This window comes from Carica papaya, chromosome 9 (genome assembly GCF_054855325.1).
Source record: "Carica papaya isolate Zhongbai chromosome 9, ASM5485532v1, whole genome shotgun sequence".
NCBI classification, from domain to species: Eukaryota; Viridiplantae; Streptophyta; class Magnoliopsida; order Brassicales; family Caricaceae; genus Carica; species Carica papaya.
In genome coordinates this window covers 30,402,499-30,416,403 of record NC_142317.1, presented here as the reverse complement: position 1 = coordinate 30,416,403, position 13,905 = coordinate 30,402,499, and the positions used below count along the sequence as shown (strand labels likewise).

Below are 13,905 nucleotides of genomic sequence, written 5' to 3'. Positions count from 1 at the left end.
AACATGGTAGTGGATTTTTCTACCAAAAAAATATTAATGGATTTGCTGGAGAGCCAAATAAACAGGAGGATAGAATCGAAAACTAGAGAAAGCGAGGGGAAATAGAACGAACTAAGAACCTTGACAAAATCGTATTTGGAAGAAGCGTTTCGAGGAGAGAATTGCGGAGAAGAGAAGATGCGATGGCCGTTCTTGCTGGAACTGTCTTCATCATCGCCACTGTCGAACTTGTTTACTTTAGGGTTTGTATTTGATGAAGTCGCTAATGGTTCCACTTCCTTGTCTTTCTTCATCTTCTTCTCCACTCCTGTCTCCCCAATTCTCGGTTCTGTCTCGTTCTAATCTGCTTCGCGAGCAGTTAAAATGATTTAATCACCATTTTCATGCAGAAGATTCGTTTCTAAATGACAGCGCCTAAGACCATGTCTAGAGCCCAATCATTTGGTCCGGGTTCATGGGCTAAAAAATTTATTAAAATTTATTTCTTATGATAAAACTGAAAAAATTGGTAATCAAAATTTTGACACAAAAATGAGGTGAATGCCTTAATAATCATTTTTGAATCGATTCTGATTACGGTTTTAAAAAACCCTAAGTCATTAGCAGTTTGAGGACTGAGCAAAATTGCTTAAAATTTCCATTACCAAATGATTAAGAATTTGTCCAATTTTAAAATAGTTACAAGAATATTATGTGAACAAAAAATACATATTAATTATGAAATTTAACGTCATAAAAAAATTATAAAGTCACACATATAATTGGTTTTATGCAAGAAGAAATGGCTTCAAGTTAGGAAAAAAAAAAAAAAGCATTTGTAGAGCTTCTGCAACCATCTATAAGAAAAAAGAGCTTAAATGGTAATTTTTACAATAGTAACTTTTTTCCTGCATAATCCAAGTGAGTCAATTATGACGGACTCAAAATAGAATTCTTCCCTAAAATATTTTTTTGTAGATGATTATTTCTAAATTGATCTGTATATCTATAAGCGTATCATTCACATTATGAACTGATAATGTATCAATATTAATCTCTTAACTAGATGCTTTCATATGATTCTTGTAATTGAGCATTTAATGAATAGATGATTGTATATTTTGCATGTTATAATGTAAAGATAAATATTGTTTATTATATAATTTTCCTTTTTAGGCTTATCTAGAAGGCTTTATTGATAAATCTCTACTAAATGATTTTGTGATTCTCCTAAAGTTTGATGTGCCAAAGATGATTCCAAATTGTCTTCTTATACAATAACTTAATTCATAGATTTACATGCATTTAACAGATTATCATCTTTACTAGAGAGAGTGAAAACCTATAATGCAGCGTCAAGATGTCTCTATATATAACTTAAAACAAGTTAAAGGAAAGTAGTTTGTCATTTCTTCCACGTTCTCTATAACAATTGATTTTATTTATTTGACTATAAAAATATCTCATTTTTCTCTCTCAAATGTGGTAAATAATGTATTTTTATTCTAATATATATATAGACAATATAATCCTTAATGATAATGGTTCTTATATGTTATTGAGTATCAAAATTTAATTATCTAGCAAATTACGTATCAACCGTCAATAGTCAAATCAAACAAATATTTTAATAGAATAGAACTTAAAACTCACTAATGATATTACATGTTCTTTTAAGTCATTGAATTTATTGTTACATTCTACACATATTCATATACGTAGAATAGAACTTAAAACTTAATAATGATATTATATGTTCTTTTAAGTTTTTGAACTTATTGTTACATTCTACGCATATTCATATACTTGACTATTAATTACGCATACACTATTTTTATGGTCATTTATTGAACGATTTCATGCATTTTTCGTGTTAATTTCACCTCTATATTTTAAATAAACTTTTGTATTACTTAAAAATAAAATTTAGAAATTGTGCTTTTTTTTCTCTTCATCTTAGAGTCTTATATTGATATAGATTGAGTTAGTTATCTAATCGTTAGAACATCTATCACAATTTATTATATTCATTTTGATAACCATCCAATACCATGGAGAAGTAATAAATAGCCAATAATTTCTTAATCTTGGTGTAACACAAAAAAGTTTATTATCAAAAAAAGATTCGATTATTTATTTGCGTCATTATAAAAAGAAGGATAAATGTGATAAAATACAAGATGTAAAACAAAAGAAGAAAGGAGTCCCTCTTAGTTTGTATGAGAATAAGACTAGTACAAGAAATATCTTACTTGCTTTATATGGCCCACCCTCTTTTTAAGTATTTATGCGTATATACATTTAATATGATAAGTTATCATTTTTTACTTTATTAAAAATAAATTATAAATAATTTACATATAATTAAATAAAATTTATACGATGAGTATGAATAGAGTGATGGGATAGATGATAGGACAAAAATTTCACTTGTTCAATAAGAAACAAAGAAGTTTTTATACCCGCCATCGGAATAGTTCAGGAGTATCGAAGGGTGTGGGATGATGGAGTATGAGTGGCCCATGGGAGACGGGTCAACCACCCCATTACTATCCCTTACTCTTCAACACCTTTATTTGAATTACTTGATAAGAATTTTGACTACATTTTCAGACATAAAAAAGTTATGAGTAAATAAATTGCTTATTTACTTAATGTTTTAAAAAAAGTTTCATGCTCCGATTATGGTCTCAAATGTAATTGCCCCAGGCAGCCAACAGATAACAGAAAATGAAATGATTGCTAATAATCATAATGAACAAGAACTATGTTTTCGAATAGCTATATATGTTTTTGAACAACTAAGCTTAGTCTGGATGGCTACAATTCACCATTTATGTATAAACCTATTCTGCTAACTATTAATACAAACCCGGCTGTATGACATCACTTCGTGTTAACAGAGATATTTGTATACAAATCAAAATTCCAGCCAGCACGCAACACGAGAAGAGCTGCAGAAGGGATCTCCAAATATCAACTGTCTCCTTTTTGCATAAATGGCAAGCTATTTGCTGTTATCAACATACTTTGCTAACCAGCGGAATGATCAAAGATCATAGCATATTGGACATGCCATGACCATTTACAGTGCCAACAGTCACATTGCAGATGCTAATCCTATAGATATACTTTCTCCTTTTTGCATAAATGGCAAGCTCTTTGCTGTTATCAACATACTTCGCTAACCAGCGGAATGATCAAAGATCATAGCATATTGGACACGCCATGACCATTTACAGTGCCAACAGTCACATTGCAGATGCTAATCCTATAGATATACTTTCTCGACTTGTCTTTTTGAAAAACTTACCACCTCTCTTTCCAATGCCAGTCCCGGCCAGTGATGATATAAGATGGGATCTGTTATCTGGCCTCCATTTCAACTCTTTCAGAACGAAGAACAAGGTTGAAAGAGCAGGAGAGACTTCACTGTCCTTCATATTCCTACATGATTCCACTTTTAGGCTTTGAAGTTCCTGCCAGGACAGAATCACAGACTCTAAGCCTTGTGTTGTCAGCAACGAGCATCCTTCTAAAGATAAATGTCTTACCCTCCTGTGAAGAAAAAATAAAACCGGTAAATATTCAATCAAACAAAATAGTACAAGTTCTTTACTTTCTGTTAACCCAGGGAAGGATTTTGAATTAGAGAGTGAATCTGGCTATTTAGATCCAATTTCACCCACTAAGCAATCGTTAATAAACAACATATGCTTATTTAGCACTAAAACCCAAGAAAGGGTTTTGAATTTGGGAGAGAAGCTGGCTATTCAAGTATATCCAACTTCACCTACTAAGCAATAGAATTATACATAAATAACATATGGTTATCATACTAAACAAAAACCTTACCTCACACATCTCAATCTTCCTTATTAACACAGTTAAAGGTTCTCAACCACCAGAATAAGCCACAAACTCTTTTTATAAAAAAAGCATTATGTACCAGATACAACATTATGTACTTATATCAAACTCCCTTAAACTAACTACAATATGACACCTCGGCGGTGAATGTTTAAATTAGAAGGAGAAATCTAAACAAACCATTATCCCATATTAACATTTTAATTCCCCTTCAAATCATTACCATCCATGTCTAGCCCACATTATTTCTGTTTTCAGCCAACCAGCTCAATTTCAATTTCTTTTTCAGTTCTGATACTTGAACAAGCCTCATATTATCCCACCCAGTGGTACTAATAATCTAACTCCTTCCAGACTTGGATTCCTAAATCACTCAACTTGACCACACAGCAATCATGCCTTATGGGAAGATTAAACAAAAGGATACAGAACACAAAATCCATTACCTGCAAACGCTTGCCAGACTGAATATGTTATCATCCAATCCCCAACAATCTTGAAAAACAACCTCCCGCACAGCTTCACAAACCCTGAACAATGCCCTTAAGCTTCTCTTTTCCCGAAGCTGACACTTGTGCAAATGCAAGCGTTCAAGAGAAGGACAAGAACCCAAATACTCATCTGGTCCTGGAGTAGGATCAATCTTTTTACAGGAAAGAAACTTCAAAGTCTTCAAATTCTCACAAAACGAAATGGCAGCCAACCACCCAGCCTCCATCCTGTGATCACAAAAAGTCAGTTCCTCAAGCATTTGACAACACTGTCCAATTGCTTTTATCCCATCAAAGCTTCCCTCACAACCCCAAAACTCAAGCTTCACCAACCTTTTACAACCCTGGGCCAAAATAGTAAGCCCAATATCAGAAATCAAAGAAGTATAGAATCCCTCTAGATTTCCAATGAGTCTCAAGATTTGCAGGTTCTCATACGCCGCAATCCCACGCAAGACTTTATCGTTACACTTGTGCAACTCAAGTTCTTGCAGTTTTGAACACTCTTCCGCCACATCCAACAACCCCAATTCACTGGCATTAATCACCACAAGTTTGCGCAGATTATGGCAGCCATTGGCAAGTACTTTTAGCCCCCTATCAACCATTTCAACAGAGAGCAGAATACCCTCGCAGACACGCCAATTTGGTAAGAACCTAGAACCAACATGCACAGAAACTACTCTATGATTAACCAAAATACCTGAATTTCTCGACAAAGCCACACATCCATTGACCAAATCAACGTGGGTGAGATTCGGGAATCTCAAAATCAACCGTCCAGATTCGAGAAAATTCCAGTCTAACACCTTGAGAGAGCGAACAAGCCGGCCCTGAAGATTCAACCACCGCTTGCAAACAAGTGAGTTCGGGTTCCGCTGGGAATCTGGCAACTTCAATAGTATTTTTAGGAGAAGCTCATCAGACAAGAGAAGAGTACGGTCGATTTTGGAGAAGTCGGAGTTTAGGTTTTTGCAGTGGAGATCATTGGAAGGAGTTGAAAGAGGTTGGAGGTGCATAGAAAAAACAACATGCTTAAGAGGCTTGGATTTGGTTACCCAGAGGTCTGACCACCTAGATGACCTCTTTTTCTTCAATGGAGAGTCAGGGCTTGTTGTTTTCTTCTCTTCAAAAACCGGCATTTCTACCTCAGCTTTACTTCTAAAAAATTTTGAACCCTAAAACGAATTCCTCGCTAGTTCCCCTTCTCTGAAACATGTAATCTTGCTTCTCCCCATTCAACACCTGGCACCGCTTGGAACTTTCCCGGAACTTGTCTGCATCACAAGATTCAGTCTTTTGCTTCTAGATTTACAGAAGGAATAATGAAAATGGTTGCTGAGAAGAATTGAAATGATGAGAGAATCAGACAAAAGGGTTTTTGAGTTTGGAGACGTGAAGGATTTGTTAGGGACGAAGGAAGTTTTTGTCATCATTTGATGTTTCGGGTGTGGCGCTTTTTGTTTCCACAGGAGAGGATTTGAAATCTTGACATCATATGAGCCATGCTTATTTACAGAAATACCCTCTATATTAAGATATAATTACAATTTAACTTCTTATTATAAAAAAAAAAAAAAAATTTGCAGAAATTGGTTCGGTGCTTATTAGACTTTTTCATTTAACAGTTTACCCAAAAAATTAAATTAATTTGATGGTATTTTTCTTAAATAAGATAAAAATATGTATAGAATATAATTAGATATTAACTTTTAAAAATTTATTATATTACTTGATTCATTAAATTATGATTATTAAATATTATTGTAAATTTAATTCATAGTCGTAGATTATGTATAAAGATATAGTATTGGGTATAATAACTTATTTTACATTCAAAATCATTTTACTTTTAATTATTAATATGAATTTTATTTAATTTATCAAATTTTTTAAAAATATTATCATATGATTAGTTATTTTAAATTTTTTTATTATTTAAAATTAAATATAAAAAAAATTCAATAAGTACGAAATTTTTGTAATAATTTTCTGAAATTAAGAAAGTATAAAATGAAATTAGTCTATAATGTGTATAGTTTTGTTAATTAACATTATTTATAAATTTGTATAATTTTATTATGTAATAATAAATAAGATTGTAATATATAAATGTATTTATACATTTTTAAACGAATCTAACAAAAAACAGTACTATTGTTATTTTAAAATTTTTTGCACTTTTATTTTAACTTATAATACCATAAACTAAAGTCAAACATTGTATTGGAGTGATAATAATTATTATTGACTTTGAACTAAACATTATAATATAATTATTTAATTTATCAAAATATTTATACAAATTTAAATATATTTTTGTATTATCTTTTAATTTATATATAATATAAAATCTCAAATTTTGTTCGAACATATCTTTATTATTAAAGACATGTTTAATATTATTAAAAAGATATATATATAGTACACAATATATCCATATGATAACTATATTTTAAAAGTGTTACTTATATAGGATGCGGTAGATATACTGACAGTAAATTTTATTTTATTTATTTTTTCTATCTCCAAACAATTATAGATTAACTATATATTTATAAAAATTCAAGGATAAGACATATATTCATAAGAAAAGTTTTAACGTCAATTGTCAACCTCTAGTTAAAGAATATCACTTATCTTAGTATTATATAAAAGTATATTATAAAAAAATAACTAAAAATAATAAAATTAAGTATGTCATAGTTACATAGATATCGATATAATGATGTTAAATATACTGTTAGTGATAAATATCACTTAGTTAAACTTATATCTTTAAAAAAGTATGTAATAAATATTTAGCTATACGTTAATTATTTAATTTTAATTTAAAAATAAAAATATTTTCAGATAAACTATTGCACCTTAAAATTAGCTTTTTTCTTTAGAAAATAATTTTAAGAATGTAATTATCTTTATTGACATGAAGAGGGGCATTTCTGGAATGGAAATTAAAGAAATTGCGGTCCCATCAAAAGTGCCGTTGCGGGTAGCCGTTTAACAATTCAAAAACTAGTACTCTCTGGTGTCTGGTCTATTGCCAGCCGGAAAGAAAACGTTGTAATTAATTAATTAATTACTTATTTGTTTTCTTTTCCCGAAAAAAAGAAAAAAAGAAAAAAACAAACTCAACAGAAACAATTTTAAAGAGGTTTAAACAGAGACGACGTATTCCTACTTCATTTTCCAGACGACGCAATATTCGTACTTTTTAGGATGTTGGAAAGGTGGCAATAAATTATGCCAAAATATTAATTTGTTACTTTCCTCCTATCTTAAAATATTTAAATGAATCTTTTTGCTATTGTTTATCAATTAATCTCTGTATTTATTAAAAAAAATTAGTTTCTAACAGTTAAACGGTATTAATAAAAATATAATGTGACCTCAAATCGAACATACATTATATTTTAGTTAGATTATCATCCCACATCAGGTAAGATATATATAGGATTCTTAAGTTTCATTGTTAGATTATAAAATCGTTGCTATAGAAATAAGATTTTCAATTCATAATTTCTCAATATATATGTGGCATTATTAACTTATTAATGTATAAAATTTTATTATATAAGGTACGAGAAACTAAAAAAATACTCTTTACATTTTAAGTTTTTTAGTTTGAAGCCGATAAATTAAGAAGGGTCAGTTCAAATTCAGTTTTTTCACAACATTAATTGATCAGTTGGGTCAATCAAAACAGTTTGATTAGTTGAGTCCAGTTTCAAATTTTTTTACCAAATTGATTAAAACCCAATTGATACTCTTCACTATATATAATCTCAATAGTAAAAAATTTATAATATTAATGATACATACAAATTATAATACAGATTGAATATAACAATATATTCATCCCCTTAATGCTTCCTAACACGCTTAATGACAAGAAATTTAGACCAAACAAGTATCAATGTCCATGAAGGCAAGAATAAGTTCAGAACAAAAATGAAAGAAATGTGATCAGTCCATACAGGCCAAGTAAAAAAGTATCCTTCAACGACATTCAGGAGCGAGGAGCGGCCATCTGTTGCTTTTTTATTCTTTCTGCTTGCTTCACAATGCTGCACCCATAGATCACTTGGTATGAGGTAAACAACCTATGTTTTTTTTGCTTATACATGTATGTACGAGAATATGCATAGTTGAATACAATAAATATATGAAATGGAGACCAAATATCTAGAGGCACATGCAAAGATTTTCAAACATCCATCACCACCCTAGTTGGTAGTCACCCAAAGACTGTTTGGTATTCCTCTATTCAAAAGTTCAATCAAAGTGGTTAAGACCACGTAACATTTAGTTTGTCTTTATTTAATCATTTTCATGTTTAAATATATTCAACTTATATAATAAATTTCTTGGGGATAAATTACTAATTCTACCATGTAAGACTTGAGATTTTATTTCTGAGAAAAACTTGACATAATTCTATTCATTGTGAATTTATCTTTCTCTTTAAATGATATATTAATTCTAATAATGATCTCACTAAATATTTTATAACTGAAACTCTTTTTTTCCTGATCTACTTTTTCCACCAGCACCAACGACAGTTAGATTCAGACATGATTCAATCTGATCTATTAGTTGTAACTAATGCCATATAGTTGAGATTGTATTCCCTATTGTTTCTCCTTGTATTTATCCTTCTGGTTATTATTCTTTCTGGTCTATCTACTTATCCCTATACTTCTTCAATTTTATCCCTAATTTTTTTGTCTTATCTTTTTTCTTCTATTTTCTTCCCCATATTTTTTTATATTTCTCTACTTTGTAGGATAATTCTGGATCTATCACAACTTATCCTCCATCATACTCTCTTCAGGACAATTTCATTAAAACCTACCAGAAACTTATTTTAGTTACCAATAATATACCAATATTTATTACTAAAAAATAATAACAATTTTATTTATTTTAATTATGTTCTTGATATTATATATTGTTCTTTATTATAATATTTTTTCTTAAAAAAATCTGTCATATATATTTTTAGCTTCAATAAATTATGCATATGATATAATTAATTATAGAAACATAAATATCTATTTATATTTATCTATTTAAATTTAAAGATAATAATAATTATTTCATTCATATTTCATATATAATGGAGGCAAAGGAATGGGCCATTGTACTGCCTTATATATAAACGAACTTGAGAAGAATAGGTAAGTTGTTCTGTTGTTCTTAGATGGCGCTGGTTGGTGTCTGGTTTGGTTGATATCTTGTATTAAGATGTTATAGGACACGGCAATACAAAAATATCCAGTCCTATGTTGATCTACATTAAAGGACTCTCTGGACATTCCTCTGTAACGTAGGGTAGGACAGATTTTATAAATTAAAATCATGAGACAGGAACTGTCCCATGATGCAAAAAGGGATTTGTTTTCTGCCAAAATATTCAAACAGAACACAACTACACCAGGACATGTCTTAGGTTGGGAGAATATGACCTGGCTAGTGGCACAAGGCTGAACCAACATTACAGGGGGCGTGCTCATGTGTATTCAATCTACTGTTAGAATTATATTTTATTGCTATAAATTTTCTTAGACTTAATTCATCCAATATGAAATATACTAGGAAATCTAACAGTATCTAACAGTTGAGGGTGTCAAGCAATTCTGGCAATCCTTTGGAGGAATTTTTGTTACAATCCTAAGAAACTACTCAAACAAGAGTAGCTGACATAATCTTCTCCAGAAGATGCATTAATTCTACAAACATTTCCAACATCTTCTGAAGGACTAAGGATATCTAATTGCAACTACGAGTAGATTGCAATCAAAAGATTCTGGTTATCTTTTGGATCGTATGTTAACATTCTAGGAGATCTTAATATCATAAGTTAGCCTTTCCACCATGTATGTTCCTAACTCCTAGACTATCAGGATATACCAGACTCACAAACCAAACCAACTTCTATCAAAAAAAAAAAAAAAAACTTGAGAGCAGGTTCTGTAAATGCTGCATCAGCATTGCATGATCATTATCTTTGCCATGTTGTAACACCAGTAGTTTCTCAACCATTAGGAAAGAAATAGAAATAACAATAACATATACCTGATATCATGAGGTGTAATAAATATCCATTGTGATCCTTCTGCCAATGCAAATTCCACTAAAGTGTCCAAGCTAATCTTTCTACTAACTGCATCCTGGAGAATGAAATCAAAACATGAAAACCAAAACATTTATATTTCAAAATTGACCTAAATACTTAGTCATCTGGTAATGGATATTTCGCCATGTCAAGTAACTGACCAACTATAATAGAGAAAATGACAAACCTTGCACAAAAGACATACCATAAATACATCAAACTCGTCCATAGCTCGAAATGGGGCTTCTGTCATTTTATGAAGTGCCAATGCAAAACATAGTGTTGAGAAAGAGCGCTCTCCACCTAATTTAAGCCGAAAAAAGGAATAAAGTGTTGGTTCAAGAAAACCATAAACAGGTAGGACAAAATGTTATAAAGAACACGGAGGCATAGACAAAGAGATGTAGCTCCATTGGTCATACCAATTTCCTGTTTCTAGGAAAATTGGTTTCAAGCCCTGAAAGGCAACTTACAATATTTAAAAAGCAAAAAAGATAAAAGAAAAAAAAAGGACAAAAAAAGAAGAGAATGGGGAGGCATAAAAAAAGAAACAGTAAGTGTTATAAAAAGGAACCTGAAAGCCCTTTAGTATCACGAACAGTGCCACTTGATGCATCCTGGGGCATCTTCACCTGCAAAAGTTCCCAGTATGGAAATTAAATGTCAGACAACATCAAGCAAAAGTAACTCAAGTCTTCTGGATAGTCAGCAAAAGATATGCAAAAAGTTTTTTTTCCAGAAGTTCTGCAGAGGACAAAAAGATATTCACCACCACCAGGTCAATTCCAGTAGAAGGGACACTACTTACCTCAATAGAGAGGGTCTCTTCTTCATAACTAACTTTAATCAGTCCACTAATCCCTTTCCTTCTCAAATGACCATTAAATCTGATTTTCAAGATTGACAAATAGAGAAAGAAATTGCATATATCCATCAATCAAAATAGAAAAAAGCTGAAATGGCATGCTCCTTGATGAATGAGGAAGAAGAGAAATTCATACTCCCAAGTTAATTGGCGCCTCAAGAGAGTTGCATTTCTTTCGTACTTTCTCCTACGCAAATCAAGGGCTTTTTGGCAAGCCTGCATTATTCCAAAATAGTAAATATATAAAACACCATCAGGAACCTTATATGTAGCAAAACAATGTAGGAGACGGGAGAAAAGAATAGCTCAAATAATCATGTGATGACAAATCAAGTAAAACAAGGAAAAACAAAAGAATGATTGAAATTTATTAATCTGAGAACTTGATTTTTTGAACTAAATAGTTAATCTTTAGTCTAAAAGTTCAGAATCTCAGTTGAGTAATAAAAAAAAAAAAAAAAGAAAGTAAATTAGAATTTATATTAATTCTAAGGAAACACAAGCAAGTTCCTGCTATTCAGACAAGAATCGATTTACAGAAATGGCTTTTCCTTTTAGTCCATGATTCATTGCAGAAAAAAGCAGTTACAACTCTTGTACTCTTTCAACTGTTTCAGCCCAAAACATCATAAGTCATTTCCATCAATCAAAATATTGATCACTCATAACAAAAACTTTATAACGGAATATTAATGAGAAGTAAATTTCCTAAACTGATCAGGGACAGAAGATTATCAGACGGGAAGGTTGGTAGAGTGACAAGAAGTTATAACTGGTGACACCAGGATTTCGATAGGTCATGCCCAGCCATGACTATGATCAAAAGGTACAGATTAAGCAGACCAATGACACTGATACCAGACATAATACAAATAGAGGACATATAAATTGAAATGAAAAGCAAATATAGAAACTACATTCAATTTTTCTCGACAAGCTCTGTATGTTTCCCATTTCCTCAATATCTTCTGCTCTGTTTTGTCATACTGCATCCTCAGATCATCAATAGATTCAGAGCATCTGCATATCCAAAGGCATGGAGTAAAGAACAAATGTTCCAGAACTAGATGCTGTTAAGAACAAACACCATCCATACTGTTGATTCTCATGCCGAAGTCTCTGATTCAGTCTGTCTAGTTGGGCACTAAGTTGCTCAGGCGTGCTTCCATCCCAGTCCCCTAAAGCTTCAATTTCACTCTCTGGACAAATAATAGAAGCCTTTTTGCAACTCTCCTGTAATTGAACAATTTTTTTTTGCACATAATTTCAAAATCAACTTTCTCAATATGAAATTCATGAAAAGCATAGGCATTATCAAAAACATTGCAACTTTCCCAATATGAAATTTATAAAAAGCATAGGCATTGCCAAAAGCATCGCACATATTAAGTAATTAACTAATTAATAGTCAATGAGCTAAAAGTGGCATCTAACTATACGTTTGGCACGACTATACTTTGTACTGTAACTTTTGAAAGTGTCGTCAAAATAACTGTTAACTAAGAGTATTTATAGCAAAAAACTGTTTGGTGTTTAACAAAAATAACTGTAAAAAATATTTTTACTTCAAAAAAGCTAAAGCTGTGTTTTGATAAAAATAACTGTTGATGCTGAAATTACCAACAAAGGTGTAAGAAGAGAATTAACCAAAAGCAGAAACTATGTATTTGCTTAAAATAGTTAGAGAAACTAAACTAAATTTAAAAAATTAATAAAATATTAATAAAAAAATTAATTTAAATTATTATTTGTAAAATAATATTAATAAATATAAATATATAATTTAAATTATCAATCCTACATATTATTATTATTTGTACACCATATCTTATATTCCATATAATATATAATAATACATATATATAGAAATATAGTATATATACATATAAATACATATATAAATGTTTATTTGTATGTATAACAATCAATATACAATATATTATATTACTTTACAAAAAAATAATCACAAAAATTTAATTTAGATCATTATTTTTACATATAGAATATATATATTACATGCAATATAGTAAATATATAAATTTATCTATTAGTATATGTATAAAAATAAATTTTATGAATATAATATATATATAAATATATATTATAAAAACTATTATTAATGTGAGTCAAGGTAGCTGAGAAACATTTCAAGGCACGAGAGATGGATCTCATGGGCATGCAACCTATGAGCTTGCGAGTTCCCACGACAATGAGGGATCCCGTAGATGTGCGCCAACAAGGGAAGAAACCCACGAGCGCACGCCAGAACAGGAAGAATCCTGTGGGCACATGACAACCTGTAGGATGGAGGGATTTTTCCACAGGAAAGAAGAATCCTCTTCCCGTGAGAATTCCCATGAGAATTGGATTAAAGAAAGAGATGGAGATCGGTTCTTTTTCAAGCCCACAAACAGTCCAAGGGCAATTTCAGCCCAAGAACTTTCAAAAAGATGGACTTGGAGATATTGGAAATAAAATCATGATGCTCATCGACTCGATTACAAGATCAAAGTCCAAGAAACTCCAACAAGCCTTCAATTTCTTGTGCAAGAATGGATTAATGGACATCCAAGCTTAGAGCC

The 13,905-nt window shown here is 31.0% G+C and overlaps 3 protein-coding genes across 11 annotated transcripts in view; all 3 read right to left on the bottom strand.

The window, feature by feature from the left end:
* LOC110810078 (P-loop containing nucleoside triphosphate hydrolases superfamily protein) overlaps window positions 1-545 on the bottom strand; it is a 40,036-nt gene extending 39,491 nt beyond the window's left edge. For 3 of the 7 annotated variants that reach the window (XR_015816375.1, XM_088211540.1, XM_088211541.1), the window contains exon 1: window positions 120-539. Coding sequence is in view for 4 of the 7 variants with exons in the window: in XM_088211540.1 (XP_088067666.1) it covers window positions 120-293 (174 nt within the window). In the remaining 3 variants the exon portion in view is untranslated. Of the gene's footprint in view, window positions 1-119 lie in introns of all 7 variants that reach the window. The other 4 variants (XR_015816376.1, XR_015816377.1, XM_088211543.1 and 1 more) reach the window with 3 other exon arrangements.
* A 2,155-nt stretch (window positions 546-2,700) lies between these two features.
* LOC110825572 (F-box protein At5g07670-like) lies at window positions 2,701-5,809 on the bottom strand. The gene is made up of 2 exons (XM_022056036.2): window positions 4,296-5,809; window positions 2,701-3,537 (listed from the first exon to the last, which is right to left on the bottom strand). Exons 1-2 carry the CDS (start codon window positions 5,480-5,482, stop codon window positions 3,231-3,233), a joined length of 1,494 nt encoding a protein of 497 aa, XP_021911728.2. The 5' UTR covers window positions 5,483-5,809; the 3' UTR covers window positions 2,701-3,230.
* A 2,280-nt stretch (window positions 5,810-8,089) lies between these two features.
* Window positions 8,090-13,905, bottom strand: part of MIM (P-loop containing nucleoside triphosphate hydrolases superfamily protein) — a 59,366-nt gene continuing 53,550 nt past the window's right edge. For all 3 annotated transcript variants that reach the window (XM_088211331.1, XM_088211332.1, XM_088211333.1), the window contains 8 exons: window positions 12,420-12,556; window positions 12,241-12,343; window positions 11,460-11,539; window positions 11,267-11,345; window positions 11,033-11,090; window positions 10,664-10,761; window positions 10,419-10,513; window positions 8,090-8,407 (listed from right to left, as the gene is read on the bottom strand). In XM_088211331.1, the coding sequence (XP_088067457.1) occupies window positions 8,350-8,407; window positions 10,419-10,513; window positions 10,664-10,761; window positions 11,033-11,090; window positions 11,267-11,345; window positions 11,460-11,539; window positions 12,241-12,343; window positions 12,420-12,556 (708 nt within the window). In that variant the 3' untranslated portion in view covers window positions 8,090-8,349. The remainder of the gene's footprint in view (window positions 8,408-10,418; window positions 10,514-10,663; window positions 10,762-11,032; window positions 11,091-11,266; window positions 11,346-11,459; window positions 11,540-12,240; window positions 12,344-12,419; window positions 12,557-13,905) is intronic.